Source organism: Vulpes vulpes, chromosome 7 (genome assembly GCF_048418805.1).
Source record: "Vulpes vulpes isolate BD-2025 chromosome 7, VulVul3, whole genome shotgun sequence".
Lineage (NCBI taxonomy): Eukaryota > Metazoa > Chordata > Mammalia > Carnivora > Canidae > Vulpes > Vulpes vulpes.
The window spans coordinates 30,228,725-30,256,719 of record NC_132786.1 but is presented as its reverse complement, the minus strand read 5'-3'; the positions used below and the strand labels follow the sequence as shown (position 1 = coordinate 30,256,719).

The 27,995-nt window shown below is 35.0% G+C and overlaps 1 protein-coding gene across 1 annotated transcript in view; it reads left to right on the top strand.

The window, feature by feature from the left end:
* ADAM2 (ADAM metallopeptidase domain 2) overlaps positions 1 to 27,995 on the top strand; it is a 139,041-nt gene that overhangs the window by 63,548 nt on the left and 47,498 nt on the right. Inside the window, exons 10-13 of the mRNA XM_072762690.1 lie at positions 6,428 to 6,564; positions 9,372 to 9,552; positions 13,584 to 13,682; positions 13,794 to 13,989. Coding sequence (XP_072618791.1) covers positions 6,428 to 6,564; positions 9,372 to 9,552; positions 13,584 to 13,682; positions 13,794 to 13,989 — 613 coding nt within the window. The remainder of the gene's footprint in view (positions 1 to 6,427; positions 6,565 to 9,371; positions 9,553 to 13,583; positions 13,683 to 13,793; positions 13,990 to 27,995) is intronic.

Sequence of the window (27,995 nt, the reverse complement as noted above, 5' to 3'; positions counted from 1 at the left end):
TGTTAATAGCAAATAAAATAGATGTTTTAATTAGGTTGTACTGCCATAACCAAATAACATAGAGTGGGTAGATTAAACAGCACGTTTATTTTCTTATAGTTCTAGAGGCTGGAAGTCTGAGATGAGGGTGCCAGCATGGTCAGGTTCTGGTGACAGCTCTCTCTCTTCCTTGCTTACAGGCATCCATCTTCTCTTGTGTTTTTATATAGTGGGGAGAAGTGGGGAAGGAGAGAGAAAAAGAAGAGAAAGAGAAAGAGATCTTCTTTTTAAGCCCACAGTTTTATGAGATGCCTGTATTTAACCTTAATTACTTCCTAAATACCCCGTCTCCAAATACAGTCACATTAGTCACACTGGGGGCTCGGGCTTCAGCCTAAGATTTTGCAGAGGACACAATTCAATCTATAGCAGTAGACTTTAAGGAAAGAGTGTTACAAGAAATAGGAATATTGGGATGCCTGGGTGGCTCAGCGGTTGAGCCTCTGCCTTTGGCTCAGGGCATCCTGAGTCAAGTCCCACATTGGGCTCCCTGCATGGAGCCTGCTTCTCCCTCTGCTTATGTCTCTGCCTCTCTCTCTCTCTGTGTTTCTCATGAATGAATAATTAAATCTAAAAAAGAAACTTAAAAAAAAAACAAGAAATGGGAATACTAAATGATAAAGGAATTGAAAAGACATAGCAATCATTATGTTTCATGTACCTAGTTACACTGCTTCAAAATACATAAAGCAAATATGAAAGAATAAAAGAAGAAAAGACATCCATGATAATATTTGAGAATGAGAAAAAATCTACTCAGAAATGCCCTATTTTCCATTTTGTTGAAACATATTTAAAAGCTTTATACCAAAGAGCAGCAGAATAATATTTTATTTTTAACTGCATTAAACATAACAATTTATTCATATTTAATGTATACACTTTAATTTTATTATATGCATAAATCCATAATATCATCACTTCAAACAAGGGAATAAACATATCTATCACATACATAAGATTTCTTCTCTTCCCTTGCTTTTTCCTTAATTTACCAAAATAAATAAAACAGTGATAAATAAACAGCATCAATGAGAGAAATCTTACAGAGAAAATTTTCTGACCACCATGGATTAAAATTAGAACTAAATAATAGAAGCATCACATAAAACTTCTAAGGGTTTGCAAATAAAACATGAGAAATTAGAACTCATTTTAAGTTAAATGATACCAAAAATACAGCATACTTAAACTCCTGGGATGCCAGAAAAAAAAAAAAAAAAGAACAGAGAACATTGTAGCTTTAGTTATACAAATTAAAATAAAGGTAGCTTAAATATAGATGATCTAAATCCAATTTCAAAAACATGTAGTTGTAAGTTAAACTGAAAGACTGTATAGAAAGGAGGAAGTAATAAAAATAATATTGATTATCAGTGAAAAATACAAAACATGTATATCATGGAGATCATCAAGTACGAAAGCAATTTGTTTGAGAAGATAAATAAAATTGATAAATTCCAAGCAAAATTAGTAGGCTATCTCAAAAAGAGCAAATGAATTATCAAAACATCATTGACAAAAAAGGGACACCATCACCACAGATCTCAGACATATCAAAAATAAAACAAGGCATGTTCTTAAGTAACAGATGGCAATAAATCTGGATGAAATTAACAAATTTCCTGAATAATAAAAATCTATCAAGTCAATAGGAAAGAAAATCTGAATCAACATTGAACTATTGAGTAATTGAATCTTATAAGACTAAAAAATGAAAATACACAGAAACTTGAGGTTGAGATGGCCTCCTTCAGGAAATCCCGAAAAGTTCTAGTACCAATGTATAACAAATTCTTTTAGAGAAAATTAAAAGAGGGGCCTGTTTCTTCACTTGTGTTATGAACTGAGATTTATGTCAACTATGTCTACAATCTGTCAGATTAACACATGGCCCAAGTTGGAATTATTCTAGGAATGCGAGGTTAATTTTATATTTGAAAATCAATCATGATCTATCATACCAAAATAAATAATAGGTGCAGAAGAAAACATTTAGTAAAGTTAGAACTCATTTATGATATCATCATTTGTGTCAGATGTAGTGTTCAATATGTTGGTTAATTGAATTTAAATAAAAAATTTTAAAAAGAACCCATTTATGACAAAAAAGAAAATTGTTAACAAACTAGATATAAAAAGGAACACCTTCAAAGAATTTTTGCTAATCATTTATATTTTCTAATGCAAACTTATTTTTACCTTTCAATTACAGATCTATGTAAATCACATTCAAATAACTTGTTTGCTGTGAGTTAGGGGTCAGGATTATTTATTCACATTAGGCAAGCAATCATTTCATGACACTTAGTAAACAGGTTATTTTTCTTTCACAGAATTACAGTGGTGCCTTTATTATATAAATCAAATCATCGTATATATATTCTTTTTTTATTTTTTATTTTTTTATTTTTTTATATATATTCTTTTATGTATTCTTTTGTATCATTGGTCTTTTTGTCCTTCCTGCCAACACCACATTGTCTTGATAACTATAGTTTTATAGTATATCATCCATAATGGTAGTATAAGCCCTACTACTACTACTACTACTTCAGACTAATTTAGGTATTTCTGTTTTAAAATCAGCTTGTCAATTCCAACAAAAAAAGCTTTGAATCTGATTGGTTTTTGAACTGAATCCTTTGGTCAATTTGAGGGAGATTGACATTTTAACAATACTGACTCCTCTTATCCATGAAATGGATATACATGTGGTATATACATATAATGTAAGCAATAAAAGAACTATTGGTGCACTCAATATTCATGGATCTCAAAAACTGTAAGTTGAGAAAAAGAAGACAGAAACAAAGGCTATTTATTTCTTGGTGCCATTTTTATGAAGCTAAAGCATAGCTAAAGATATGCCATATTGTTAAAAATCAGAACAGAAACATTTCGTGGAGAGATCATGCCTGGAAACTTGCTGAAGAAAGCTTTCTGAGTAATAAAAACATTCTATATCTTCTACAGTGTACTACGTATGCAGGTATGTGACATATATACACAATTCATGAGTATGTATGTATATGTGTATGTACATATAATATGTATAAATTGTATGTGAATGTGTATATATGTTAAATAAGTATTCTATATATATGCGTATATGTACATAAAACTGCATCAAGGCATAAGATTTGTGTGAAACTATTACACAAAATTTCATCAATTTTGAAAAGGCAATAACCAGAAGTGGCTAAAAATATTTTAATTTCAACTATTAAAAATAAAAAAGTTATCAGATTGTTTTCTCTTTTATGTTTCAAAACCATATATAATGCCAGAAATTTTAACCCTGAAGAGTACAAAAATGCAGAATATAGTGCCAAAGGAAGAGTAATGTATCAGTGTTAATGTAAATCAGCAAAATGTTCTTCAAGTAAACTATGAATTTTAAGTGATTCATTATTTCGAATGAAACAAAATTTTACCAGCCTTATATAATAAACTTGAAATCATATGTACCTAACTAAATACCTACAAAAAAACACAAAGCAAACACTGAAAGAGCTACTAGCCCAAAGAAATCATACTTGGATAATTAATTTTTCAGACCAAATTTAGAAGACTTGAACAATATTGGCAAGCTTTGTCTGAAAGGCATATATAGAATCTGACCTTAAATTAGAGACTAAAAGATTTTATAAGCATAAGTGGCAGGCATACTTATAGTAAGTAATCACATGTTGCTCAATCAATACTCATCTGCATATCTTTTTTCAGTCTAGTGATTGACACATAAGAAGCCTTAATAAATGTCAGTTACTGTTGTTATTTTACAACTATTGTCCTAAGCAAGTATTATTTGCAAAAAGAAACTTCTCTGCTTAGTTGTAATATTTTTCCTAAAATATTTTTTAAAAATCCAATGTTTAATTTTACTTTTTACTTTTTCTATTATTTTATTTTCAAAATGGAAGTAATCATAAAAATATTCTGTAGGAGATTCTAATACTCTAGTCCTTACTTTTTTCAAGTTTTTCATATTGGTCTGTTATGTACTAAATCGAGCCCCCTAAAATTCATATATTGAAGCCCTAAGCCCCATGTGACTGTATTTAGAGATTTAACCTTTATGGAGATATATATTTTTTTAAGATTTTATTTATTTATTCATGAGAGACACAGCTAGAGAGAGAAAGAGAGAGAGAAAGAGAAAGAGAGAGAGAGGCAGAGACACAGGCAGAGGGAGAAGCAGGCTCCATCAAGGGAGCCTGAGGTGGGACTCGACTCTGGGTCTCCAGGATTAGGCCCTGGGCTGAAGGCGGCGCTAATGAGCCAACTCGGCTGCCCTTTATGGAGATAATTAAGATTCAAGGAGATCATAAGAGTGGATCTCTAATTCAGTAGACCTGGTGTTCTTACAAAAACAGGAACAGACACCAGAAATACCTATCTGCACGTACATAGAGGAAAATCCACGTGAGAGAACACAGTAAAAAGGTAGCTATAGAAGAGAGACCCCACCAGTGACTAACCCTGCTGGTAGTTCGATCTTGGACTTTTGATCTTCAGAACTATGAGGAAATAAATTTGTTATTTAAACCACTACAATCTGTAGTATTTTGTAATAGCGGCCTGAGCTGATTAGTAGAAGTTCAATGTGAGATTGTCATAATGAAAGTGTAAAGGAAGGTCATCTCAAAAACTAAACCATGTATCTGATCCCATCATACTATGAAAGGAAAGGTCAAAATACATGTCGTAGTAAGAAGATAGAAGATAAGCAGTTAATGGGGAGTGGGGGTAAGAAACTACTTTTTTTTTTTTAAGATTTGTTTATACATTGAGAGAGAGAAGGAAACTACTTTTACACAAATAACTAAATTGAAATTTTTGAATATCATTTTTTTCTATCTTATTGAGCTATAAATGATAACAGGGAACAGGACAGATACAGAATGAGAAATGATTGTTAAGGGATGCCTGGGTGGCTCAGCTTCCTGCATGGAGCCTGCTTCTCTATCTGCCTGTGTCTCTGCCTCTCTCTGTGTGTCTCTCATGAATAAATAAATAAAATGTTTTTTAAAAAAAGAAATGATTTTGTAAGGATACATTGAATAATTGCTATACCTTTTCCACATTATCCTGCAAACAAGCAAATCTGTAACTATAGTAATAATATGCTATTATTTGTTATATTATTATATAATATCTTATTATTTAAATTCTTGAAATTTAGCCGAATCCTCAGAATCCTTCAATTTCTTTTGCATTCTTCCTCCCTTTCCCTTTCTCTCTCTCTCTCTCTCTCTCTCTGAGATGGGTGGTATATTAAACTGTGATAATTTGATAAAGGGACCATTTGTCAATGGGTATGCAAGACATAAGAACTTTGCCATGCTTGTAAGGATAGTAATAAAAAAATGTCACCCAGACTTGAAGGAAAGGACAATGTCATTTTACTACGGTCACAGACAGATTAGAGGCTTCCCACTCAATATTTCAGACAATTATAGGCATGCTGGCAGTGGTGGTAATAAATACTTTGCTCTCAGACTGTTCCTCTCTTAAGACCAAATCAAGGTAAAAGCAGAGGGTAAAGGAAACCTTTAACATAATCTATTGGTGTCACCTTCTGGGCTAGAGAGCAGGGTGGAAAATGCTGCAAAGCTGATATAGAGAGACAAACATAAGATACCCAAATGTATTCCCAGAAACCATTCTTGAAGTATATTTGACAAAATGCTATTAGATATATACTAATAGTGATAAGTATGGATATACTAAAAAGTGATAGTGTGGGTTTTGGACTTTTCTTGGACTGTGTATGTTTTAGTATGTCCCAAGTGCACGATAATAAGTATTTTATATTTGCAAACAAAATTATAAAGATATTTTAGTTTTGAAAATAAAGTTTAAGCAACTGTGCCAAGTCAGCATTCTTCTTTTTGGTCATTATTTAGCCTAACTCAATGGGTTAATTTTTGATGTTTTAAATGTATGGAAGATTTACATAATTAATTTATTATAATATATAATATAAATATAATTTAATTATAATTAAATTATAGATGAACATAATCTGTTAATAATTTGACCTGTATATATTATGTCTAAAGATATTCTTTTGTGAATACAAATATAACTTTTGTATATATAATTAAAAGTTACTGGGGTAATATTTTTCTTGCCCTGATGCCAAGTGAACCATGTATTTACATTTTGGTAAAATTTCAGATGTCACTTTTTATATTTTTCTTATATTGATAATAGTACCTGTATCATGTTAGATTAATATGGATGGCATGCCTGTGTTTAATACATTAGATGACTCTATTCAATTTTATTGAGTGACTATCTTTAATAATTACATTATCGTCCAGGCAAATGAATTATCTTCCTTAATGTGAGTGTGTGCATGTGTGTTCTTTTTTGCCAGCACCCCAGAACCATAAGTCTGGAATCGCTTGCAGTTATTTTAGCCCAATTACTGAGCCTTAGTATGGGAATAGCCTATGATGATATTAACAAATGCCAGTGCTCAGGAGCTGTCTGCATAATGAACCCAGAAGCAATGTAAGATGCTTTACTTTTATATGCTTTATATACATAGTTTATATAAAAATAAGTTTGGTATATTTAGTTTAAAGAGTCTAGGCTGCTAAAATAATTAATTATGGTCAAATATAAGCTTTATCCAACAATGCCCAAGTCATTGGATCCATTCCAATGCCCATGCTGATTGTCTACCTCACTGTCACTTGTATTCTTTTTTTTTTTTTTTAAGATTTATTTATTTATTCAGAGAGAGAGAGAGAGAGAGAGAGAGAGGCAGAGACACAGGCAGAGGGAGAAGCAGGCTCCATGCGGGAAGTCCGACATGGGACCCGATCTCGAGTCTCCAGGATCACACCCTGGGCTGCAGGCGGCGAAGAACCGCTGCGCCACCGGGGCTGCCTTGTCACTTGTATTCTGATGTGACACTTGCTTTGTCATATGTGATCTAATTCTACATTTATTACTATATGCCTGAATTTATAATCTAATCAATGATTTGATAAGCCAAATTCAGGCTCGTGATCCCTATACAAGAATGATTTATTAGTTTAGTCTTGTCTGCATCAATCTCTTTCATTTTGACCTCACTCAACCAAAAAGTATTGGCATCTCCTGGTTTCAGAGGAGCAGTTATTCAGCTTTTTCTGTTACTAGTGAAGGCCTTTTGCAGTATCCTTGTCATGCCTTAAAGATCTAGTGAATTTGTTGTAGTCATAATTATTTTTAGAGTATGATGGTTAGATTTTATAGAATTAGGATCAAATATAGGATTTAGGAAACCATCATCCAGTCAGTGACTAGAGCCAGCCCCTTGTCTTTCTGGAGGACATTTCTCACAGCCATTTTCTGCTTGTCTATGTTTTAGAAAATCAACCCCATTGCCTACAGCAGCAAAGTTGATAATATCACATTCTCTCTCTATTCCTTCACTTTTACTTCAATTATCATTTCTTAAGAATACTTGCACTCGAGTTTTTATCTCAGGCTCTGATTTGGCAGAAACTCATATAAATTAGTTATCTCAGAAGGGGCTGTAGAACAGCATTATCAACAATAGCCAAATTATGGAAAGAACCCAAATGTTCATCAACTGATGGATTATATATATATATATCCATCAATTGATGAACATTTGGGTTCTTTCATATATATATATATATATATATATATATATATATATATATAATGAAAAGATATATATATATAGCAATACTAATCAAAAAGAATGAAATCTTGCTGCTTGCAAAGATGTGGATGCAGGTAGAATGTATTATGCTGAAAGAAATAAGTTAGAGAAAGTAAAAAACCTAATTTCACTTATATGTGGAATTTAAGAAATAAAACATGAACATAGGGGAGAAAGGAGGCAAAGCATAAAACAAACAACTATAGCAGGATACATATTCTTCTCCATGCGTTTGGAAATTCTCCAAAATAGATCAGATATAAGGTCAAGATAATCTAAATAAACTGATTGAAAGTCCTGTATTCAACTGAAAATCAGCTCTATTATCAAGGGAAAATGAGAGAATGGAGAATGGGAACATCCAACAAATGTTTGCAAAGATTCAAGCTGCAAAAAATTTTTCTAGTTGGATATAATTATTGATATTTTCTTTCTTATAACAGCATTAATTTTACTACTAGAAAGTTTATATCTTATAAACCAGTTCACACATAGTAAAATATCTTGCATTGCCTAATTTTTAGTAATAAAATGTTTTATGTGTTTTGGTATATAAATGGAAATCATCTGAATTACTGGCAATGTAATAATAAATCCATTATTTGTGGTCATAACTGAAGTGTATGTTAAACCAGGATATGACTTCTAAACAAAATTGTAATTCATTCAAAACACCCTAATTTGTTCATGATTCTATGTAAATAACATTTCCCTGTGCTAAGTCAAAGAACTGTGATTTGAGTCTATTACCTTAATATCCAAAAATTCATTAGCTATATCTGTCATCAAATTATAAACCTTTATGAAAATAATCTTTTCGCATGTTAATGCTACTCAGCATAATAAAAATCATAATAGAAAAACAACCAAAGAATGTACTATTTTCAACAGATGGTTTCCACCATGAATTCATTTATTAAAAAAAAAAATATATATATATATAGAGAGAGAGCACGAGCTTTTACTCTGGCTAGAGAACAAGAGTTGGAATGCCTTTTTCCTGAAGCTAAAAAAGTAGTAGGAGATGATAATGAGCAAATAATAAAATTTTGATTGTTAATAAATATTTTAAAAATAAATGTCACTAAAAGGATAAGAATAGTAAGGGTTGATATTTTAAATGTGTGCTTATAAATGTTATCTCTGAATAAAGAATTGGATACTGGACTCCTGAGTTTAGGCGATATGTTTGAGTTAGAAATACAACTCTCTGAGCTGTCAGGTATAGTTGTTATTCACAATGCAGTACTGATAATATTATCTATAATTAAATATAGATAAAGCAGCAAAAAGCCCAATCTCTTTTGTTAATACAGGGTATTATATATTTAGGAATCATGAAAAGAAAAAGAAGCAACAAATGAAACAGGTGGAGTACTTTGTGAGATAGGAGCTATAAGAGAAAATAATGTCATGAGTGAATGTAATATAAGAACCAATAAAATTTTAATCCTAACTAAAATTATTTAATATAAATTCTTGCACATTTGACTTCCCTTGTACAGAAATTGAAAGCTTGACACTAACAAAATTGAGCATTTTGACTCTTGTGGAATGCTATTAAGTAGCTTTATTCCAAGTCTAGGCAATTTATGAAGCGATAACTTACATAAAAAATTGAAAATTGATGTATGTTTAGTCATTCCAGTGGTGTGAAGATCTTTAGTAACTGCAGCATGGAGGATTTTGCACAGTTTATTTCAAAGCCAAAGTCCCAATGTCTTCAAAATCAGCCACACTTAGATCCATCATACAAAGTTGCAGTTTGTGGTAATGGACAAGTGGAACAAGGAGAACAATGTGACTGTGGAAGTGCAGAGGTTAGTACTAATTTGGAAGGATATATAACAGAATTACATGAAAAGTTATAAATAAATTTTTATAGTATTATGCTGCCATTTTCCCTAATACATCAAACTCACTTTTATATTAAAATGTCGAGTGCACTTGTATATCATTATATGGATTCAGTGGTTTGTAGGTTATTCATACAGGTGATTTTCAAGGTCATTGATTATATAACTGAGTTGTCTGAGATTTTACTTTCCCTCTTGAGTGTTGTCTTCCTTAATACTGGCATACCTTTGGTTCTAGGCCACCACAATAAAGTGAATATCACAATAAATTTTTTGATCTCCTGGTGCATATAAAAGTTATATGTTTATATGTAATAAAATTGACTATAAAAATAGTCAATTAAGTGTGGAATAGAATTATGTTTAAAAAACAAGGTAAATAGTTAAATAATTTTTTTGCTAAATACATTTGCTAATACATTTTTTAAAATGCTAATTATAATCTGAGCTTTCAGCAAGTCATAATCTTGTCTTAATGTTGATATCTGCTGACTGATCAGGATGGTGGTTGCTGAAATTTGGAGTGGTTTTGGCAGTTTCTAAAATAATACAACAATGAAGTTTCCTGCATTTATTGACTCTTTCATGAACAGCTCCCCTGTAAGCATGTGATAGCATTTGACGATGTTTTACTCACAGTAGAATTGATTCAAATCGGAGTCAATCCTCCCGAGCCCTGCTGCTGTTTAATCAACTAAATTTATATGATATTCTATATCTTTCGTTGTCATTTCAACAATCTTCACAGCAGGAGTAGATTCCATATCAAGAAATGACTTTCTTTGCTTATCTATTAGAAGAAGCATCTCCTTGTCAGTTTTATCATGAGGTTTCAGTAATTCAGTCACATGTTCAGGCTTCACTTTCAATTCTAGTTTTCTTGCTATTCCCACCACACCTATAGTTACTTCTTCCACTGAAGTCTTGAACTCCTCAAGTTTTTCATGAGGGTTGGAATCAATTTATTCCAAACTTATGTTAATGCTTTCTGAATGCTTTTCATGGCACCCAGTACAGTGAGTCCTTTCCATAAAGTTTTCAACTTTGCTCAGATCCATTAGAGAAATCACTATGTATTGTAATTGTAACTTTATGAAATGTAAATTGAAGTTACTCCTTGATCAGTGTTCTGCAGAATGGATGTTGTGTTAGCAATCATAGGAACATTAATCTCATTGTACATCTCCATCAGAACTTTGGGATGACCAGATGTATTGTCAATCAGTAGTAATATTTTGAAAGACTTTTATTCTGAGAAGCGTGTCTCAACAGTGGTCATAAAATATTCACTAAACCTTGTTGTAAACAGCTAGGCTGTCATTCAGACTTTGTTGTTTCATTTAAAGGGCACAGAGAGAGTAGATTTAGCATAAAATTTAAGGGCCTTAGAATTTTTGAAATAGTAAATTAGTATTGGCTTCAACTAAAAGTCACCAGCTGCATTAGCTTCCAAGAGAGTCAGCCTGTGCTTTGAAGCTTTGAAGTTAAGCATTACCTTCTCTGTCCTACTATGAAAGTCCTAGATGACATCTTTCAATGGAAGCCTGTTTTATCTCCACTGAAAACCTGTTGCATAGTATAGTCATCTTCATTAATTATCTTAGTCAATCTTCTAGATGACTTGTTACAGCTTCTATATCAACACTTTCTACTTAACTTGGCACTTTTGTGTGATGTATTTAGCTTCTTTCCTTAAACCTCATGAACCAACCTCTGCCAGCTTCAGAGTCTTCTGCAGCCTCCTCACCTCTCTCAGCCTTTACAGAATTGAAGAGAATTAGGGTCTTACTGTAGATGAAGTTTTTGCTTAAGGAAGTGTTATGGTTGATTTGATCTTCTATCCAGACCACTAAAACTTTCTCCATATTAGCAATAAGGCCACTTTGCTTTCTTATCATTATCATTCAAGTGTCCCTGAGACAGCAGTTTTAATTTCCTTTAAAAACTTTTCCTTTGCATTCAAAACTTGGCTAACTTTTTGGTGTAAGAGTCCTGGATTTGGCCTATCTCAGCTTTCAACATGCCTTCCTCATTAAGCTGAATCATTTCTAGCTTTTGACTTAAAGTGAGAAATACGAGACTCCTCCTTTTACAGGGTTATTAATTGGCCTAATTTCAATGTTGTGTCTCAGGGAATAGGAAGCCTGAGAAGAGGGAGAAAGAGGAGCAGCTCATCAGTGAAATAGTCAAGAGAATACACAATTAAGTTTATTGTCTTATATGGGCATGGTTCATGACACTACCCAAAATTGCAATAGTAACATCAAAAATCACTGAAAACAGATCATCATAACAAATATAATAATAATGAAAAAGTTTGAATTCAAGAATTACCAAAATGTGACACACAGACTGTTGGGAAAATGACACTGATAGAATAAAAATAAAAATAAAATAAAATAAAATCTTCAATTAAAAAAATGTAATATCTGTAAAGTGCAATGAAGTCAAGCACAATAAAATACGGTACTCCCATATTTCTTCCTAACCTAGGATCTTCTGGCATTCAGGAAAATAGATACAAAGTTTTCACAATTCAACAATAAAATGAGGCATACTTGAGGCTTTGAGTATTTTAATACAGGTCAATATTTAAGTAAAAAATATTGGACCATATATAATTAATAAAACCATGTTTCTGGGGATTGCTTGGTGGCTCAGTGGTTTAATGCCTGCCTTTGGCCCAGGGCGCGATCCTGGAGTCCCGGGATGGAGTCCCAGGATCGAGTCCCGCGTCAGGTTCCGGCATGGAGCCTGCTTCTCCCTCCTCCTGTGTCTCTGCTTCTCTCTCTCTCTCTCTCTCTCTCTCTCTCTCTGTCTATCACAATTAAATAAATCTTAAAAAAAAAAACATGTTTCTGAACCACATAAGTTTTAGATAAATTGAAGGAAGGTGGGAAGAGTTGAGATAAAAGGAATGTAATGAAGGAAAGAGTTCATGAGACTCATAATGGGCATATGGAGGTGAAAAAATCAAGACAAGAAAGGAGTTCAGTGTTCCCTACAGCAGTAGCTTAAGTTACTCATGTGCACCCTCCCCAATATGAAAGTGAGCTTTACATACCTTGTTGGGTGATGTGTTTTTAAGAAACTATTTCCCAGTACCCACTTGTCTTTTCTTGTTTGGGTCTGAATGGAAACTATGAAAATTTCTAGTAAAAATTGACACCTGTGTATTATAGCTCTATTAATTATCATATAATTGAGACAGCCCCTGTGATATAACTTTACTTTCTGGAATCCCATATAGATGGAAATACAATGATTTGATTAGACAGATTAGTTCTGGAAAATACCACAAATTTAGTTTGCTTTAGTAAGTATTATGCTATAACTCATATTAAGACTAGTGAAATACATGATTTATTTTTGTGTAACTTATTGAGATTTTTGTCCAATTAACCCTATTCCAAATCCCTGGGAATTTAAAAAGTAAAAGTGTGTGTGTGACTGTATGTAAGAATTGTTTAATATAGATGAGTGATATAGAGGAGTTAATTTCAGTAATGTTTGTTTAGAAATATAATTTTCTAGCACTTCATCTTCAGAGAATTAAATGCAAAGTAAACTTTGAGCATCCCATAAAAGTTACAGACTTGTTAATACACAGTAGATTCATAAGACTTGATTAGGAGCTAGTCACTATAATGAAAGTGATAAATTATAGCTTCTATTTATTTTTGTCTTGTATTTAACTATCTCTTTGTCTACCTAGCTCTCTTTATCAGAGAGCTTGATGTCTTGCCTTTCGTGGACTCCAGAGTTTCAGAAAATCCTACTACCAACATAGTCAAACCTACCTAGGGATATACAATATAGCATAGAGTAGTAACTAATATCTGTTAAGTAAATGAATAAGTAGCTTCATATTTTATTCGCCGACATGTTATTTAAACATCTATCTGTATATTATATAATATGTTGTCATCATAAAAATATGTGTCTAACACAAGTAAAATTGGAAGATACTTCAGAGCATTTGATTTGCCTTTCAGGATTGTGAAACTGTTTCAAACACATGCTGTAATCCTGCCACATGTACACTAAAAGTTGGTTCAATTTGTGATACTGGTGCATGTTGTAAAAATTGTCAAGTAAGAGCTTTTTAAAATTTTCTATGTTACTTACATGAACAAAGTCATCTTTTTCATAATATTTATGTTTACATTCTGCTTTATTCAATGTCATTTACTTCACTCCATCAGTATTCTGCAAAAGGAGAAATATGTAGAACTTCCACTGATGAATGTGATCTCCCTGAATATTGCAATGGATCATCTGCAACATGTCAAGATAACTTTTTTGTTCAGAATGGGCATCCATGTGGAGAGAATCAATGGGTCTGTCTGAATGGAAGTTGTATAAGTGGAATACAACAATGTATAGCTGTATTTGGTCAAGGTATTTATTATAATTTGATCTCTCATATATGTATTTTTCTGGAAAGCAAAAAAAGATGTTGATACATAATTGTGATTTTAAAAAATAATGTGATTTAGTATAAATATTTTAAAGGATTACAGAAAGATATAATGAATACTCTGTAAGAAAAAAATTAGACAAGTTGTCTGGAATTAAAGTTATGAATTATTTCCACAAAATAATAAAGGGAAAGATTCAAAGTCCATGGGATCTTCATTTAAGAAGGAAGAAAGCAGACTTAACATAAGTTACACTTCCTTCTCTTACTCCATATCCACAATTTTTATTAGTAAATATAAAATAAATACATATGGCTATGGGCATTAGAAGGTCATAAATGTAAGTTGGCATATGAATATAATTTAAATCATACATGCAGGTACGCACCTCCAGTTACACAAATTCACACCTGGGAACCACATGGATAGCTTATAAAATCCCAAAAAGGGGTCATGAAGATCCAGTAACTATGGAATCATTGAAAGATGATGTGCACCAAAGTTGAAAACAAAAAGGAAAATCATGGTACAAAATATACACAGAATCATTTGCTGAAAAAGATGGGGACAGCAGCAATGGCAGCAGCATGTCATGTCAGTATCAGAAAAGGCAAGAACAATTGACAGAGGAATTATTTAGGATATATAAATATCCTAAATAATTCCTCTGTCATATATCCTAAATAATTCCTCTGTCAATTGCTCTTGCCTTTTCTGATACTGACATGACATGCTGCTGCCATTGCTTCTGTCTCCATCTTTTTCAGCAAATGATTCTGTGTATATTTTGTACCATGATGGGTCAATCTTTTCTCAATTGTAACAGGTAAATGCCTCCTCTAGTTTTTGTGTAAAAATGAGTTGCAAAGTGATTATTAACCCAAAATAAAAATACAATGACATAGAATGACTGTTGGTTTGAAGAAAGGTGACACAGGAGAGGAGGGGCAAGATGGCGGCAGAGTAGGGTCTCCAAGTCACTTGTCCTCAACAAATTACCTAGAAAACATTCAAATCATCCTGAAAATCTACGAATTCAGCCTGAGATTTAAAGAGAGACCAGCTGGAACGCTACAGTGAGAAGAGTTCGCACTTCTATCAAGGTAGGAAGACGGGGAAAAAGAAATAAAGACACAAAAGGCCTCCAAGGGGGAGGGGCCCCGCGAGGAGCCGGGCTGAGGCCGGGGCGAGTGTCCCCAGGACAGGTGAGCCCCGTCCCGGAGGAGCAGGAGCTGCACCGACCTTCCCGGGGGAAAGGCCTCCCGGGGAATTGGAGCAGGATCCCCAGAAAGGCGGGGATGCCCTCGGGCTCCCTGGGACAGTAACAGGCACCTGCGCCCCGGAGAGTGCGCCGAGCTCCCTAAGGGCTGCAGCGCTCGGCGGGCCCCGGAGCAGCTCGGAGGGGCTCGGGCGGCGGCTCCGCGGAGGGGGCTGCGCGGCTCCGGGAATAGCTCAGCGGCGGCGGCTCGGGCGGAGGAAGAAGCTCCGCGGAGGGGGCGGCGCGGCTCCGGGAACAGCTCGGCAGCGGCGGCTCGGGCGGAGGAAGAAGCTCAGCCCGGAGGGGGCGGCGCGACTCCGGGAACAGCTCGGAGGGGCTCGGGCGGCGGCTCCGCGGAGGAGGCTGCACCGCCGGGAGCGCGAATCCAACAGCGCAGGCCCCGGAGCACAGGGCGCTGGGACACACAGCCCAGGATCCGGCCTCCCCCCGGGACAGGCAGAGGCCGGGAGGGCCCAGGACAGCGAGGACGCTCCTGCCTGGAACTGAGCAGATCAGCGGCCCCGCCTGGGAGCCTCCAGGCCCTGCAGACGGAGAGCCCCGGAGCTACTGCGGGGGCTGACTTCAGGGTCCCAGAGCTGCCCCCGCCACTGTGGCTTCCTCCCGGGGCCTCACGGGGTGAACAACCCCCACTGAGCCCTGCACCAGGCAAGGGCAGAGCAGCTTCCCCAAGTGCTAACACCTGAGAATCAGCACAGCAGGCCCCTCCCCCAGAAGACCAGCTAGAGGGACAAGTTCCAAGGGAAGTCAAGGGACTTAAAGAACACAGAATCGGAAGATACTCCCCCGTGTTTTTTTTGTTTTTTGTTTTGTTTTGTTTTGTGCTTTTTTTTTTTCTTTTCTCTCTTTCTTCTTGATTTCTGATTGCGTCCCCCACCCCCCCCTTTTTTTTCTTTTTTCTCCTTTCTTTCTTTTTCTTCTCTTTTTCCCCCCCTTTTTTTTCTTCTTTCTCTTTTTTCTTTTTCTCTTTTCTTTCCTTCTCTCTCTTTTTCTCCTTTTCCCAATACAACTTGTTTTTGGCCACTCTGCACTGAGCAAAATGACTAGAAGGAAAACCTCACCTCAAAAAAAAGAATCAGAAACAGCCCTCTCTCCCACAGAGTTACAAAACATGGATTACAATCCAATGTCAGAAAGCCAATTCAGAAGCACTATTATACAGCTACTGGTGGCTCTAGAAAAAACCATAAAGGACTCAAGAGACTTCATGACTGCAGAATTGAGATCCAATCAGGCAGAAATTAAAAATCAATTAAATGAGATACAATCCAAGCTAGAAGTCCTAACGACAAGGGTTAACGAGGTGGAAGAACGAGTGAGTGACATAGAAGACAAGCTGATGGCAAAGAGGGAAACTGAGGAAAAAAGAGACAGGCAATTAAAAGACCATGAGGATAGATTAAGGGAAATAAATGACAGCCTGAGGAAGAAAAACCTACGTTTAATTGGGGTTCCCGAGGGCGCCGAAAGGGACAGAGCGCCAGAATATGTATTTGAACAAATCCTAGCTGAAAACTTTCCGAATCTGGGAAGGGAAAGAGGCATTCAGATCCAGGAAATAGAGAGATCCCCCCCTAAAATCAACAAAACCCGATCAACACCTCGACATTTAATAGTGAAGCTTGCAAATTCCAAAGATAAGGAGAAGATCCTTAAAGCAGCAAGAGAAAAAAAGTCCCTGACTTTTATGGGGAGGAATATTAGGGTAACAGCAGACCTCTCCACAGAGACCTGGCAGGCCAGAAAGGGCTGGCAGGATATATTCAGGGTCCTAAATGAGAAGAACATGCAACCAAGAATACTCTATCCAGCAAGGCTTTCATTCAAAATGGAAGGAGAGATAAAGAGCTTCCAAGACAGGCAGGAACTGAAAAAATATGTAACCTCCAAACCAGCTCTGCAAGAAATTTTAAGGGAGACTCTTAAAACTCCCCTTTAAGAAGAAGTTCAGTGGAACAATCCACAAAAACAAGGACTGAATAGATATGATGACACTAAACTCATATCTATCAATAGTAACTCTGAACGTGAATGGGCTTAATGACCCCATCAAAAGGCGCAGGGTTTCAGACTGGATTAAAAAGCAGGACCCATCTATTTGCTGTCTACAAGAGACTCATTTTAGACAGAAGGACACCTACAACCTGAAAATAAAAGGTTGGAGAACCATTTACCATTCAAATGGTCCTCAAAAGAAAGCAGGGGTAGCCATCCTTATATCAGATAAATTAAAATTTACCCTGAAGACTATAGTGAGAGATGAAGAGGGACACTATCTCATACTCAAAGGATCTATCCAACAAGAAGACTTAACAATTCTCAATATATATGCCCCAAATGTGGGAGCTGCCAAATATTTAAACCAATTAATAACCAAACTGAAGAAATACTTTGATAATAATACACTTATACTTGGTGATTTCAATCTAGCTCTTTCTATACTAGATAGGTCTTCTAAGCACAACATATCCAAAGAAACGAGAGCTTTAAATGATACACTGGACCAGATGGATTTCACAGATATCTACAGAACTTTACATCCAAACTCAACTGAATACACATTCTTCTCAAGTGCACATGGAACTTTCTCCAGAATAGACCACATACTGGGTCACAAATCGGGTCTGAACCGATACCAAAAGATCGGGATAGTCCCCTGTATATTCTCAGACCATAATGCCTTGAAATTAGAACTTAATCACAACAAGAAGTTTGGAAGGACCACAAACACATGGAGGTTAAGGACCATCCTGCTAAAAGATGAAAAGGTCAACCAGGAAATTAAGGAAGAATTGAGAAGATTCATGGAAACTAATGAGAATGAAGATACAACCGTTCAAAATCTTTGGGACGCAGCAAAAGCAGTCCTGAGGGGGAAATACATCGCAATACAAGCATCCATTCAAAAACTGGAAAGAACTGAAATTCAAAAGCTCACCTTACACATAAAGGAACTAGAGAAAAAGCAACAAATGGACCCCACCCCCAGCAGAAGAAGACAGTTAATTAAAATTCGAGCAGAACTAAATGATATCGAGACCAAAAGAACTGTGGAACAGATCAACAGAACCAGGAGTTGGTTCTTTGAAAGAATTAATAAGATAGATAAACCATTAGCGAACCTTATTAAAAAGAAGAGAGAGAAGACTCAAATTAATAAAATCATGAATGAGAAAGGAGAGATCACTACCAACACCAAGGAAATACAAACTATTCTAAAAACATATTATGAACAGCTGTATGCCAATAAATTAGGAAATCTAGAAGAAATGGATGCATTCCTGGAAAGCCACAAACTACCAAAACTGGAGCAGGAAGAAATAGAAAACCTGAACAGGCCAATAACCAGGGAGGAAATTGAAGCAGTCATCAAAAACCTCCCGAGACACAAGAGTCCAGGGCCAGATGGCTTCCCAGGGGAATTCTATCAAACGTTTAAAGAAGAAATCATACCTATTCTACTAAAGCTGTTTGGAAAGATAGAAAGAGATGGAGTACTGCCAAATTCGTTCTATGAGGCCAGCATCACCTTAATTCCGAAACCAGACAAAGACCCCACCAAAAAGGAGAATTACAGACCAATATCCCTGATGAACATGGATGCAAAAATTCTCAACAAGATACTAGCCAATAGGATCCAACAACACATTAAGAAAATTATTCACCATGACCAAGTAGGATTTATCCCTGGGACACAAGGCTGGTTCAACACTCGTAAAACCATCAATGTGATTCATCATATCAGCAAGAGAAAAACCAAGAACCATATGATCCTCTCATTGGATGCAGAGAAAGCATTTGACAAAATACAGCATCCATTCCTGATCAAAACCCTTCAGAGTATTGGGATAGAGGGAACTTTCCTCGACATCTTAAAAGCCATTTACGAAAAGCCCACAGCAAATATCATTCTCAATGGGGAAGCACTGGGAGCCTTTCCCCTAAGATCAGGAACAAGACAGGGATGTCCACTCTCACCACTGCTGTTCAACATAGTTCTGGAAGTCCTCGCCTCAGCAATCAGACAACAAAAAGACATTAAAGGCATTCAAATTGGCAAAGAAGAAGTCAAACTCTCCCTCTTCGCCGATGACATGATACTCTACATAGAAAACCCAAAAGCCTCCACCCCAAGATTGCTAGAACTCATACAGCAATTTGGTAGCGTGGCAGGATACAAAATCAATGCCCAGAAATCAATGGCATTTCTATACACTAACAATGAGACTGAAGAAAGAGAAATTAAGGAGTCAATCCCATTTACAATTGCACCCAAAAGCATAAGATACCTAGGAATAAACCTTACCAAGGAGGTGAAGGATCTATACCCTAAAAACTATAGAACACTTCTGAAAGAAATTGAGGAAGACACAAAGAGATGGAAAAATATTCCATGCTCATGGATTGGCAGAATTAATATTGTGAAAATGTCAATGTTACCCAGGGCAATTTACACGTTTAATGCAATCCCTATCAAAATACCATGGACTTTCTTCAGAGAGTTAGAACAAATTATTTTAAGATTTGTGTGGAATCAGAAAAGACCCCGAATAGCCAGGGGAATTTTAAAAAAGAAAACCATAGCTGGGGGCATCACAATGCCAGATTTCAGGTTGTACTACAAAGCTGTGGTCATCAAGACAGTGTGGTACTGGCACAAAAAGAGACACATAGATCAATGGAACAGAATAGAGAACCCAGAAGTGGACCCTGAAATGTATGGTCATCTAATATTCGATAAAGGAGGAAAGACTATCCATTGGAAGAAAGACAGTCTCTTCAATAAATGGTGTTGGGAAAATTGGACATCCACATGCAGAAGAATGAAACTGGACCACTCTCTTTCACCATACACAAAGATAAACTCAAAATGGATGAGAGATCTAAATGTGAGACAAGAGTCCATCAAAATCCTAGAGGAGAACACAGGCAACACCCTTTTTGAACTCGGCCACAGTAACTTCTTGCAAGATACATCCACAAAGGCAAAAGAAACAAAAGCAAAAATGAACTATTGGGACTTCATCAAGATAAGAAGCTTTTGGACAGCAAAGGATACAGTCAAAAAAACTAAAAGACAACCTACAGAATGGGAGAGGATATTTGCAAACGACATATCAGATAAAGGGCTAGTTTCCAAAATCTATAAAGAACTTATTAAACTCAACACCAAAGAAACAAACAATCCAATCATGAAATGGGCAAAAGACATGAAGAGAAATCTCACAGAGGAAGACATGGACATGGCCAACATGCACATGAGAAAATGCTCTGCATCACTTGCCATCAGGGAAATACAAATCAAAACCACAATGAGATACCACCTCACACCAGTGAGAATGGGGAAAATTAACAAGGCAGGAAACAACAAATGTTGGAGAGGATGCGGAGAAAAGGGAACCCTCTTACACTGTTGGTGGGAATGTGAACTGGTGCAGCCACTCTGGAAAACTGTGTGGAGGTTCCTCAAAGAGTTAAAAATAGACCTGCCCTACGACCCAGCAATTGCACTGTTGGGGATTTACCCCAAAGATTCAGATGCAACAAAACGTCGGGACACCTGCACCCCGATGTTTCTATCAGCAATGGCCACAATAGCCAAACTGTGGAAGGAGCCTCGGTGTCCATCGAAAGATGAATGGATAAAGAAGATGTGGTTTATGTATACAATGGAATATTACTCAGCGATTAGAAACGACAAATACCCACCATTTGCTTCAACGTGGATGGAACTGGAGGGTATTATGCTGAGTGAAATAAGTCAATCGGAGAAGGACAAGCAGTGTATGTTCTCATTCATTTGGGGAATATAAATAATAGTGAAAGGGAATATAAAGGAAGGGAGAAGAAATGTTGGGAAATATCAGGAAGGGAGACAGAACATAAAGACTCCTAACTCGGGGAAACGAACTAGGGGTGGTGGAAGGGGGGAGGAGGGCGGGTGTTGGAGGGGAATGGGTGACGGGCACTGAGGTGGACACTTGACGGGATGAGCACTGGGTGTTTTTCTGTATGTTGGTAAATTGAACACCAATAAAAATTAATTAAAAAAAAATTAAAAAAAAAGAAAAAAAAAAAAAGAAAGGTGACACAAAGTTACAAGGAAAGAAACTTATATAATGGTAAAGTGCTCTCCCAAAGAACTGGGTGACTTGAACCACAAAGGAATTTTTGAAGAGAGATATCTCTATCTCCCCATCTCTCTCTCTCAGATATCTATCTATCTATTATCTATCTATCTATCATCTATCTATCTATCATCTATCTATCTATCATCTATCATCTATTATCTATCTATCATCTATCTATCTATCTATCTATCTATCTATCTATCTATCTATCTATCATCTATCTATCATCTATCTTCCTCATCATCATCATCTATCATCTATGATAGAATTGCAAATTTCACCAAATCTTAAATAGGTAGATACCCACCCCCCCCCAAAAAAGTATGTGATAGCATGCATTTGAACTTCTATAATTTACTTTCCAAATTTATTTCTATAAGAATTGGTTGTTAATGATGTCGCAGAAAAGGGAGACTAAACCAGGGGATAGAAGAATTAGCAAGAAGAAATAATCATCATAGGAATTAGCAAAGTTCACTGTTGACTAATAAACATATCTCTTAAAACATAAAGAATAATATGAAATGGAGTTCTTAATATATCAAAAATGTGGTAATCCCTAGAAGAATAAAAATAGAAAAAAATAGTTTCACTGAGGAAAAAAACAAATCCTGAAACAAAAGTCAATCATTCCAATAAAATGTGGCACAAAGTAAAATGAAAAATTGTCATAAATCAAGTATTCATTTTATAATTTAAGATAGCTATAAGAATAATAATAAAGTAATATGAAACTACAAGCTCATAAAGGAGAAAACCAAAAAGAATAACAATACTTGATTAGCCCCAAAGAAGACAAGAACAAAGTTAAAAAAAGAAAATAGAATGGACAATAAATTCTAAGATAGCTTATTTACATTTAAATATTTAGCAATTACATTAAATATAAAATCTGTATTCAATATTAAATTTAGGGATAGGATGTAGCGAGTAGCGACAGATGTAATTGTGAGAAAATAACTAGAAAAAACAAGATGCATTGTATTGATGATATTGTATTTTTAAATTCTTTTAAAAATTATTTATTTATTCATGAGAGACAGAGAGGCAGAGACACAGGCAGCAGCAGAAGCAGGCTCTCTGTGGGGACCCAAATGTAGGACTAGATCCCAGGACCCCAGGATCACACCCTGAGCCAAAGGCAGACACTCAACCCCTGAGCCACCTGGTGTCCCCTGATGATATTTTAAAAAGTATTAGACTATAATGAAACCAAAGATAGCTAATTGTTTAAATTACCACAGGAGAGAAAGTTTGTGTATTTTAGGGGACTATTATTAGCCAATTTTTTTTCCTAGAGACGTTTGGTGATTTTGAAAGCTGAAAGTCAGGCTTGGATTAGGCATAAATCTTCCACTAGAAAAAAAAATAGAAAATTTTAGCAATTGAAATTTAAGGGGACTGTCAAAACCATAGAAAAAAATTTGCGTGAGGCTTTTTGGGAGCTCTGAAGCTGCTCAGCAATTTGTTTAATTAGATTAAAAACATTAAAAAGGCATTATGAATTTCCCTGCAGTCACAAGATTATCAAAGACCAAATGGTGGAGTAAGCTTACCACCACAAATCCTTAGTCTTCTAAAAGATTTAAAGTGCCTATGTTAGCAGGCTAGGAAGCTTTCTGAGATTTTCTGAAGGTAAACATTTATCTCAAGCAGACTTATAGTGAAGACAAATATTGAGAAGTCAGTAGCTTACAAGGGTCACACCCAAGATAATGAGCAGATTCAGAATAAAACTGTACATAAGCTCTGACACATTTAATTGCCTGATTTGATTTCAGTGGTCACTATCTCAGTCAACCTGCTTAATTTTGGAAAGAGTCATTAAAAAGATAAAATAGAGAATGGAAAGTAGCAATATTTAAAGAGTTAAGAACCAATAATTTTCAAAATGAAAGTTAATCCTACAAATTCAAGATGCTCTAAGAATCTTAAGAAGAATGTCTAAAGATAAAACACATAAAGACATCATAGCAAAACTACTACAAAAAATGAAAAGATGAAAACAAAACATAGAGAGTGGGAGAAAAAAGACACAATGCCTTTTAAAAAGCAAGTGTGAGTCAGATTTCTTGTCAACAATTAGAGAAGCCAGATGATGAAGTAAAGACACTTCTTAAACACTAAAAGAAAATAACTGCCCACCCAGGATTCTGTAATGATCCAAAATACTCTGTAAATCTTTTCATTTTTTTAAAAAGATTTTATTTATTTATTCATGATAGTCACACACAGAGAGAGAGGCAGAGACACAGGCAGAGGGAGAAGCAGGCTCCATGCACCGGGAGCCCGACGTGGGATTCCATCCCGGGTCTCCAGGATCGCGCCCCTGGCCAAAGGCAGGCGCCAAACCGCTGCGCCACCCAGGGATCCCTGTAAATCTTTTCAATAAATGTCCTTGAACAAGTGTACATAGACAAAAGAATGAATTTGAACCCCTACCTCACACCAAACACAAGAATTAACTTCAAATGTATTGTAGATCTAAATGTAAGAGCTAAAACCATAAAGCTTTTAGAGGAAAGCATAGGCATAAATCTTAATGACCATGGATTAGGCTAAGTTTTCTTAGATAAGATACTCAAAGCACAAGCGATAAGAGAAAAAGGAATAATTTGGATTTCAAAACTTTAAGCAGATTTTGTTCTTCAAAGAAAATCACCAAGAAAGTGAAAAGACAGCTCAAGGAGTGGGAGAATATATTTGCAAACCATATTTTTAATAATGGTCATATACAGAATACATAAGACATTCAACTCAACAATAAAAAGACAATGTAGTTTAACAAATAAGGAAATAATCTGAATAGACATTTCTGGGAAAAAAAGACACAGAAATGGCAAATCATATGAAAGATGCTCAATATCATTAATTATTAAGGAAATGCAAATTAAACCCACAAAAAGATACTTGTTCACAATCACTACGATAGCCATAATTAAAATAGCAATTTTTGTGAGGATAAGGCAAAATCCTAACTCTTATGCTTTGCTAGTTATAAAATAGTACAGTTGCTTAAAAAAGCAGTTTGGAAGTTCCTCAAAATGTTGAACATAGCAGTTTAACCCTTGGTATGTATAAGCTAAGAGGACTGAAAACGTGCTCACAAAACCTTGCATGCAAATATTCCTGATACCATTTATTCATAATAGTCAAAATGCAGAAACAATGCAAATATCCATCAACTGATGAATGAGTAAATAAAAAGCAGAATATCATGTAATTGATAAAAATGAAGTGATATTTGCTAAATGTGAATAAATTTTGAAAACCTATGCTAAGAAAGCCAGCCACAAAAAAACAGATTCTGATTCCATTTATATTAAGCATACAGAAAAGGCAAATATATAAAGATAGAAGGTAAATTAATAGTTGCCTGAAGCTAGGGGAAGGAAAGAAAAGATGTATGTGATTGTGTGTGTGTGTGTGTGTTGTTCAACATATATTCAGTTTACTATTACAGCATATTGGTGATCACCTTTACTGCTTCAACTTAATTCTAAATGCACTGCAATGTGGTATCTGCTAAAAGCTAAGTGTTTGTTTGACTGTGGTTGTTGGTTTTAAACCTAAAAGTGTGAATGTTTCTCAGTGTTCTCTTGGTCATTTTTCTCTGCTTTGTCAATCTTATGCTATTTTAATTTCTCTCCCTTTACAATTATTTTAATATCTCAAAAATAAGGCATCTTAGCCTTTTGTATCTTCTTCATATGTATTGACTTGACTCCTCTCCATATGAACTTAAGAACTAGATTAATAAATTAACTCATACATTATTTTTAGTTTAATTGATATCCATATGATATTGAGTTATTCTGTGGAAGATCTAATGAGTGTGAAGTGGTATCTTGTGGTTTTCATTTGCATTTAACTGAAGACTAAAGATGAGCATCTTTTCATGTGCTTATTGACCATTTGTATGTCTTCTTTGGAGATATCTATTTACATTCTTCACCTGTTTTTTAATTGGGTTGTCTTTTTTATTATTGAATTGTAATAGCTCTTTATATAATCTGTATTCAGTTTATTGCTAAATTCATATTTTGCAAATCTTTTCTTCCATTGTTTAGATTATATCATCAATTTCCTGATAGCCTCCTTTGAAATTCAAAGTTTTAATTCTGATGAGGTTCAAATGATCTATTTTTGTGTGTGTCTGCTTTACATTTTGGTGTTATATACAAGAAAGCATTGCTTAGTCCAAGGTTCTGACTTACTCCTTTTTTTTTTCTTCTGGGAGTTTTCCTGTTAAATTTGGGCCTAGGGAACCCCGGGTGGTGCAGCGGTTTAGCGCCTGCCTTTGGCCCAGGGTGCAATCCTGGAGACCCGGGATCGAATCCCACGTCGGGCTCCCGGTGCATGGAGCCTGCTTCTCCCTCTGCCTATGTCTCTGCCTCTCTCTCTCTCTGTGATGACTATCATAAATTAAAAAAAATTAAAAAAAAATTGGGTCTAGGGGATCCCTGCGTGGCTCAGCAGTTTAGCGCCTGTCTTTGGCCCAGGGCATGATCCTGGAGACCCGGGGTCGAGTCCCCCGTCTGACTCCCTACATGGAGCCTGCTTCTCCCTCTGCCTGTGTCTCTCCCTCTCTCTCTGTGTCTCTCATGAATAAATAAATAAAATATTTAAAAAAAATAAAAATAAATTTGAGTCTAGAATCGATTTTGAGTTAGTTTTGTATATGGTGTGAAATATGGTTCCAACTCAATATTTTAGCATGTGGATATCCAAATGTCTCAGCATCACTGTTAAAAAGATGATTACTCCCCCATTTAACTGACTTGGCATCTCTGCTGAAAAATTATTTGTTTACAAAAGTAACGGTTTATATCTGGACCATCAATTTTAGTCCATTGATATATACATCACTGTGTTTATGTCAGTAGCACAGTGTCTTGATTACTATAGCTTTGTAGTTTAGAAATCAAGAAATGTGAGAAATCCAATTTTTTTTCTTTTTAATATTATTTTAGATATCCTGGGTCTCTTCTATTTCTTCAATTTCAGAATCAGCTAATCAATTTCTGCAAAAAAGTCAGATGTAGAATTTTTATAGTAATTTTGTGTCAAATTTGTACATCAACTTGAGGTGCAATGTTATATCAACTATATGAAGACTTCTAATCCATAAACATGAGATGTCTTTCCAATTATTAGTATCTTATTTAGTTAATTTTAACTAAATGTTTTATAGTTTTGTAATTATCAGTATATAAGCTCTATACTTTTGTTAAATATATTTCTTGGTATTCTTTTTGATGCTATTATAGATAGGATTTTTTTTCAATTTCATTGTTCATTACTAGTGTATAGATATCAATTGATATTGGTTATTAAACTTTTATCCTACAAACTACTAAAATTCCTTACTAGTTCTAATAAATATTTTTAGTGGATTCCTAGAATTTCTATATATCAGAAAATGTCATAGGAAATGAGTATATTTTAATTTCTTAACTTGCAATCTATATGCTTTTTATTTTTTCTTCTTGGCTATTTTTCCTCCATTAGTACTTCCAGTACAATATTGAGTAGAAGTAGTTAGGACATATATTCTCATTTATTCCCTATCTTAGGGGTTGGGAGTTGAGTTTTTCAATGTTACAGATGATGCTAACTATGGTTTTATAATACTCTTTATTAGGTTAAGGAAGTTCTACTTCTGTCACCCAGTTTTTGTTTTTTGTAAATCAAGAGTAAAATGCTAGGTTTTCCCATTCTTTTCTGTGTTTATTGAAATGATCTTTTTTTTTTTTTTTGTCTTTTAGTTTATTGATACAGTGCATCATACTAACCTTGCATATCTGGAAAAAATACCACTTGGTCATGGTGTATTCTTTTTTATATTGATGGATATGGATTGTTGGTATATGCTTGAGAAATTTTTATTGTGAAAAATATACATGACATATCATTTTTACCATTTGTAAATGTACAATTCAATCTCATTAAATGTATCCACATTACTTTGCAAACATCACTGTGATCCATCCGCAGAATTTTTTCACTTTTCCAAACTGAAATTTCATATCCATTAAAGGTGACTTCACTGTTCATTTTCAAGTACAACTGTTTTTAATATTTTGACTTATATTTTCTTTTGTTGTCTGTGTTTTTTGCATCACATCCAAGAAATAATTGCCAAATCCAATGTCAGAAAACTTTTCCTCTATATTTTCTTCTAAGAGTTTTGTAGGTTTTCGCTACAATATATAGAGACATTGAATTGATATGTTGTATACCTGAAACTAATGCAACACACTCTGTGTAAATTATACACAAATAAAAAAAGATGTTAAAGTTTTTATTTAAATTCAAGTTAGTTAACATATAGGGTAATATTAATTTCAGATGTACAATTTAGTGATTCAACACCCAGTGTTCATCAAAACAAGTGCACTCCTTAATCCCTATCATTTTAAAAGAGAGTTTTATAATTGTAGTTCTTATATTTATGTATCTACTCCATTTTGTGTTAATTTTAGAATATCATATAACTAAGGGTTCAACTTCATTCAATTGCATATGTATATCCATTTTCTTAACACTAATCATCGAAAAGACCATCCTTTCCAGCTG